General features: G+C 57.7%; 1 protein-coding gene across 1 annotated transcript; it reads right to left on the reverse strand.

The window, feature by feature from the left end:
- Positions 1-2808: 2808 nt before the first annotated feature.
- On the reverse strand, positions 2809-5906 carry IL10RA (interleukin 10 receptor subunit alpha; the record flags this gene model as incomplete). Its single annotated transcript, XM_079545889.1, has 7 exons — positions 2809-3681; positions 3792-3916; positions 4047-4197; positions 4428-4594; positions 4690-4868; positions 4948-5068; positions 5846-5906. The coding sequence occupies 7 exons, from the start codon at positions 5904-5906 to the stop codon at positions 2809-2811; spliced, it is 1677 nt and encodes a 558-aa protein (XP_079402015.1).
- Positions 5907-7107: the final 1201 nt, after the last annotated feature.

Consider the following 7107-nt stretch of genomic DNA (forward strand, 5'->3'; position numbering starts at 1 on the left):
TGCCACCTCACAGAGCTCTACAGGCACTGCAGCGCCCTCTGACAACCTCTCCTTCCCGCCTCCTCCTTCCAGGGCCTGACTTCATCTTCAACCTCTACCATGGCTGGTGAGTGAGTCACACGGGTGCCCTCTGCACTGTGCTGCAGACCCTTGCCAGCCCCTAACCCCTGGGCAGTGTGAGGGTCCCTCGCAGATGCCCAGGGGTCCAACAGCCCCCTGACACCCCTGCCTTCCCTGCAGCAGGCTGAGGTCGGTGGCAGTGGAGTTGGCACCTCCGTTCAGCATCAGTGCCTCTGTGAGCCAGGCAGGGAATGGTTACGTGCGCTTCCAGGAGCAGGGGCTGTGAGCAGCAGGGCATGGTCCTGCTCCTTGTGTGTGGGACCCCAGCTTCATGGAGGTCCTGCAGAGCCTGGAGCAGCATGCACTGGCCTTCCCGTGGTGGTGAATGTGCTGCACCCCAAAGCTTTCTGCACGCCAGATCCTCCTTCCCCTCTTGTAGCTCTGGCTGTGGCTTTCCCTGGGATAGCCCCCAGGATTTTCCTCTGAAAGCAGTGAGGAAGGAGGGGCTGGAATATACATGCTTCCTGTGACCACATGCCACTCGCAGCTTCTTCCTGCTGCCTCTTCCCCCACACCAGCAACCACAGAGAGAACAACAAAACTGGCCATGGGGAAATTCCTGTATTCTTGGTTCTCTAAAGAACAACTCCCAGATACGCAGGATTTCTACCAAATTTGGAGCAGTGCTGTTTCTGGGTTTTGTTTTTTGTTTTCAATGGAGCTTCTCCATTCTCTCTCTGCTGTGTTTCCTTCTCTGCCTTTTTGGCCTTGGGCAGGGCTGGATGAGGGCTGCTGCTGGGCATGGGCTCAGCCTCCTTCTCTTGAAGTGCAGGAAGAAGGGCACTGCTTCATCCCAAGCACCCACCCTGCAGAGCAAAGCAACCCTGTGTTCCCCTCTGATCTGACATCCCAGTGCTTGGGACCCCGGTTTGCCCAGCAGACCTTGGGGCAGGAACGTGAGGAATCAGCCCAAAAGTGTGGCAAGGAGCCACAGAAATGGATGGCTGACTGTGCAAGAGGGGAAAACGCTGTAAGGAAATGAGAGCACTTCAGACTTCCCTTAGTCAAGGAACTGCACCAATGTGGAAATTTCTCCAATCTGTACTGACTGTGCAAGAGAACAGTCCAGAAAATCCCCACTGGGTTTCCTCGAGGCTTTCTGGTAAGGGTCTCAGCAGCCCAGTGCTGGGCTGTTGGGCACAGCAGGACAGGTCCCCATGGGGCTGAGCTGTTTGGGACAGCTCTGTGCCCTGCACGGCTCTGCCCCTCTCTCTGGGCTGCCCCCTGCTGCCTCCATCCCCTCAGGTTGACTCACATCGCTGGGTATGGGGCTCTGTGGGTGGGGGATTTGTTGGAAACGCTTTGGAAATGTTGGAGCATCATTGGAAATGCATTCAGGCGTCGGTGCTGGGGAGGAAAAAGGTATTTACAGGAGCAGCCCCCCCAGAGCAAGGGGCTGAGATGCGATGCTACGCACTGCATGGAGGGGAAGGAAAGAGATTTTTGCAGAAGGAATGGAAGAGAAACTTCTCAGCAACGTTGAGCTGTGACTTCAACGAGGAAAATGTGAGCGCCTGTAGTTTCCCAGAGCCAAAGGGGCTGTCCGTGCTCTCCGCTTTCAAAGCCAAAGCGTGTGGTTTTCTGGCAAAGGCATTTGTTTCACTGAAAGGAGAGCTTGCCGAGGAGGGGGGGTGGAACGTGGTGTCCCTCAGGCACAGCTGCAGCCTGCTGGAGCCTCCCACGGTGAGTGGGAACCGGCAGCGCCCGGCACAGCCCCGGGGACGGCCACAGAGCTTGACGTCAGGAGCACAGAAACCTCACGCTTCTTTCTGACGACTCCTTTTTTCAGAGGAAGTCGAACCAAAAAAAAAAAAAAAAAAAAAGAGAGAGGGGAAAAAAAAAGAAAAAAAGAAAGAAAGCAAAAACCCCCAACCTCAAGGAAAAAGAATATGGAAGAAGAAGGAGGGGGGATTGGGGCACCCGTGGGGCTGCAGCGGTTCCCCTGCAGTGCACAGAGCGCATCTGAGCCCCAGGGAAGGCACGCTGTTGTCGTCTGCTGTGGGGGAATGCCCATATTTGAGAACAGAAAGCACAACCAGGCCTTAGAAGAGGAGAAATGATGAGTGGAGCAAAGAAATAATGCTTCATCCCCTTCTGTATTTACAAATTAAATAGAATAAATAGTATCTGTACATAAAATGGCAAAATGTCGACCATCGTGCTGAGAGCGTGGCGGGCACTGCTGGGCTCCCTGGTGTGGGGCTGCAGGCTCCGTAGGGCTGAAGGAGTCCCTGGCTCTTTCAGAGCGCAGCCAGCAGGGCGGGAGGTTCCTGCAGCAGCACGGAGAAAGCTGACGTGGTGCTGCGCTGCACTTTTGGTATCGGTGTTGTGAAAGGTTCGGGTGGCACTGACCATGTGCCTGCAGGAAGGGGAAGTGGGGAATGGAAACGTGGAAAAGGGAGCCCAAAGCCAGGGCTGTGCTCTGTGCCATGGAGCTGGTGCACGTCCTTGGTCTTGGTGGTCCAGCACAGCCCATCCCCATGTCCCATTAGTGTCAGCGGGGTGCTGGCTGTGCTGGGCTTGGTGGGAAGCTGCCCCAGCTATAGCGATGGCAGTGGCTCTGGGGTGAGTCCGACAAGGCTGTGCTCAGGTCGATGCGCTTGACATTCAGGGGTCGGTGGTAGCTTATCCAGTGTCTGCTCCAGAGGGGCAGTGATGAGAGGTAGTGGTGTCAGGGCCACAGGGGGCTCACAGGCGGCTGTCCTTGCTGTCCTTGCTGAGCATGCTCAGCGGGTTGGTTTGCACTGTGAGCCACTCGTCGGAGCTGAGGCTGGAGATGAGGGGTAGCATCCCCATCAGGTCAGTGTCGAAGTTGCCCAGGTCAAGGGGGATCTTCAGAAGCTCAGGGCTGGCTTTGGAGGCCAGGGGAGCCCCACAGGTCAGCACAGGGGACCCCGGGGCAGCAATGGTTGGAGTGTGGCTGCGCGGACACTCAGGAGAGGACTGCTTCAGGTACCCTTTGGACACCGTCAGTTCCGTGCAGCCCATATCCAGCACACTGTCAGTGCCAGCTGAGCCCCAAGGGGCTCCTGCACAGGCCCAGAATGTCCCCCCATCAGCTTGCCCCTGCCTCAGCTCCACCATGCCCTTGGATTGCTGCAGGTACCCACGGAACTCCACCTCTTGTGGGCTATCCTGCCCGGTGGTGGGGCAGAAGTCAGGCTCTGCTCCATGTGTAGCTTCCATGAGGTTTCCAGCAGGGCTCTCCAAGCCCACACCACTGTCATCGCCAACAGGCAGCTGCTGCTTGTAGCCACGGTTCTCAGAGTGGCTCAGCTCGGAGGAGGAAGATGAAGATGAGGATGAGGAGGAAGAATGCAGGCAGATGCCACTATCTGTGCTGGTGCAGCTGCTGTCCCTGCTCCCTGCTGCCTGCTCCTTGTGCCATGCTGGCAGCAGACTGCTCTTCTCTGCTGGTGGCTGGGCTGTGCCTGTGGTGCTGAGGGCACCGTGGTGCTGGGGCTCCTTCTGGCACAGGAACAGCTGCTGCACTGCATCTGTGCTCCCCGAGGATGAGGTCTCCTGTTCCATCCACAGCGAGCTCTGCTTTATGAAGGACTTCTGGGAGGGACAGAAAAGAGGGGAATGAGCCCTGCTTCATCCCTGCTCATGGCTTGCCTCTCCCATCCCTTGCAGCAGCCACAAAGGGCACTGTGTGCCCGCTGCCTTACCAGGACAGATGGTGGCCTCATGGGTTTCTTTAGGTACATGCAGACCAGCAGAGCCCCCAGGATGCCCAGAAGGAAGAGGACAATGGCAAAGGAGCTGACAGCAATCGGGATGAGTTCTGCACTTCCTGCAAGAAAGGACGTGCCCAGGTGAGTTTGAAGTGCAGGTCCCATGGCACACATTGCTTGGAAGCCCCACAACAGGCACAGCTCCCCCCAGGGTCCCACAGTGCCTCTCCAGCCCCACTCCATCCTTACTGTCTCTGTGGCCAATGGTGACGCACTGCTCAGCGGTGCGTGTGGCAGGGATGTGCCGGCTGGCCACGTCAGGCTCCACACTGATGCAGTACTCAGTGTTCCAGAAGAGGTTGTGGATGTGGAACTCTGAGGCGGTCTCCCACACTTCGTACTGCAAGGAGAGAGCACAGCTGGTACTCGAGAGCTGGGCCCCAAGGTCTGCTCCCTTCTCCTCCTCCATTCCCTGGAGAAAGCCCCCTGGTGCTTATCAGAGCTGTTAGCAGCAGCCAGACCCCAATCCCTCTGGAGGGAGGGAGATGGAGGACCTACTACAGTAAGCAGTACAGAGAAATATCTGCAATGTTCTGGCTCTGTTAACTCAGATGGAGGACTGATGCTCACCGTCTGGTTGTCCTGCGCCCTCCGGATGTACACCCGGTACCGCCTCGCGTGCTTCTGGATGTCCTCATATTTCACAGTGCGGTTCCCTGCCCGGAGCAGCAGCTGCAGCTTCACATGGATGCTGTTGTCCATCACGGCCAGGCTGTGACCAGACAGGCGCAGGCTGGCTGCAGAGAGGGGAGGTTCAGGAGTATTATGGAGGGTCCTCCTGCAGCTCCAAGAGCTTTGGAGCAGCCGAGGATGGAAGTGGGTGCTGACCTACCTTCCTGCGGGGAGAAGGCATTGGTCCTTTTCCAGTCAGATGTGTGGTTCCCAAGCACAGCTCGCACCCGGGCATAGTAGCGCAGGGAGGGATCCAGGGTGTAGTAGGTGAGGTCACAGCTGTGCCCACGGATCTTCATGCAATTCGGGATGGCGGTCCAGGGGCTGTCGGTGCCATAGCTGCCAGGAAAGCACCCGGGGTGAGCGCAGTGCTGAGGGGCTGGCTGTCCCTGCTGCACCCCCGGGGCACTGTACTCACATTTTGTGCTCCACGTCATAGCGGACATCGCTTGGAGCATCACGGCCTGGCTCCCACTGCAGCAGGTGGTGCACCATCTCTGCCACGAAGCGCACACGCGTGGGCTTTAACCGCAGCTCACCTGCAGGACGGAGCCATCAGCTGAGGGCTCCCAAACAGGGCCGCCTCACCTGGTCCACGGCCACAGAAACTCTGCTGGCCCCAAAGAGCCACAGGCTCAGTCCTGGCACAGGGATTTCCCCAGAACAATCCCAGTCTCCAGCATTTACTCATTCTGTTTCCCTTCCTTTCTCCTAGAGAGAGAGCCCAGGCAAGAGCACCTCACTTCTTTCCTCCCCCTTTTGTCTGTTCCCTCAAGTGCTGCTGCTTGCTAGCAAGCACTCTGTTTGGATTCAGCCTTCCTGTTTTGTTCATCTACTTGCTGGGGAAAAAAAATAGACTTTTTCACACCTCCTGCCTGAATTTCGGTATTGTAACCTGGCAGCAAAACACCACTCGATAACATCTGTCGCTCTCTCTGTGTTCGCTCCTCTCACCGCTGCTGTCAGCCAGCAAACACCGAGCGCCGGAGCTGAGCTGCCACGGTGCGCGCTAACGACCGGGCACCAATAACACGAGGCCTCACAGCCTGAACGCATTGTGGTAAGCAAGGTCTGAGTGCTCAGAAGGATCTGAGTGCTCAAAAGGGTCTGAGTGCTCAGAAGGCTTCGGGTTCACAGATAAGGACGAGAGCAGGTGAGGAGCTGGTGTTCCAAAAGCACTCCGAAGCCACGGGGCCCCACCGCAACATCCCCATGTGCCGCTCCCCCCAAGTGCCTCCCCAACTGCAGTCCCTGGTGCTGTGGGCTCAGGGTGGGGGTGAGGAGGAGCCCCCAGGGCAGGGGCATGGGGCACTTACCATGTGCTGTCTGAGCGAGCAGCAGAGCCACGCACAGGGCCAGGGCAGCGCAGAGGGCCATGTCGGATGCGCATCCTCCGCAGGTGCTGGGCTGGAGAGCCGGGTGCGCGCTGAGCCGGGCGGGCTGTGAGCGCTTGTTTTTCCCCCCGGAGGCTGGCTTAGTGACGTCTCGGAGGAGCTAGCGCAGTGGGAGGAAAGTAGCTGTGCTGTGACTTCCACTTTTCTTCGCTGTCCACCCACTCAGCACCGTTCAGCTCTCCGCGCAAGGCTGGGCATTTCCTGCCAGCAGCCCCAGGCGGGAGTGCTGGGGGCTTTTCCAAATAAACGGTACATTGCCAAGAAAGTGAAAATAGGAACATGTCACGTGTCTGCCTCCCTGTTCAATTAGATTTTCAAAGCACAGCGCAGCAGCACCTTGACAACACATCACAGGGGCATCACTGAGCACAGCAGCAGTCCCACAGTACCCCAGCGCCAACACCAAACAGGTCATGACTGTTCAGGACAGGTCACAACACCAAACACCCCACACCAAACAGGTCATGGCCAGTCCCACAGCCCGGGACTGCTGCTCCCTCCCTTCCCTACATCTCCTGGCTCCCATTCCCTGTTTCTGGGGGTGGGTGACCACCCCCTGCCTGCCGTGCACCTTGCGCACCCCGATGCATAAGGGTGGTCCAGGCAAGAGACAGGGCTCAGCTCTGGAGCGAGCCATGGGCTGTACCCAGGGCTATACTCTGCCTGATGGTGACACTGGCCTGAGGGCCAAGGCTGAGCTGGCTTTGCTTTCCCTTCTGGCAGGCTGGACTACAGGAGAGCTTGAGGGCTTTCCTGGAGGCTATGCAAACCCGTGTGATGAAGTGTGATTTGTCTTGAGAAGAGGAATTTCCCGATGGGGAGCTGGTGGAAAGGTCACGCATAAAAAGTACTAGAGAAACTGAGAGCATCTGGACACCACAAAGCCTCCAAGCAGTCTTGGTTCACAGAGCACAGGTCCTGGGCATGCTGCAGCACCCAGGGGCAGCCAGGTCTTGGCAGGGAGGTGGTAGCAGCCCTGCTCCATGGCTGTGCCCAGCTAGGCTTTGTTTTCCTGGGTAGCAGCTGGTGCTCCATCACCCTGCTGTCAGCCCTGAGTCACAGCTGGCAGGGACAGAATTTGGAAATGCTGAGATGAGGTGCAGCCCATCACACACAGCCCATGTTTCATGTAAAGACATGAAAAACAAAAGCAGCGGGACCAGAAATGAGGAAGGAGGGAACCT

This window comes from Tetrao urogallus (genome assembly GCF_951394365.1).
Source record: "Tetrao urogallus genome assembly, chromosome: 22".
Classification (NCBI taxonomy): domain Eukaryota; kingdom Metazoa; phylum Chordata; class Aves; order Galliformes; family Phasianidae; genus Tetrao; species Tetrao urogallus.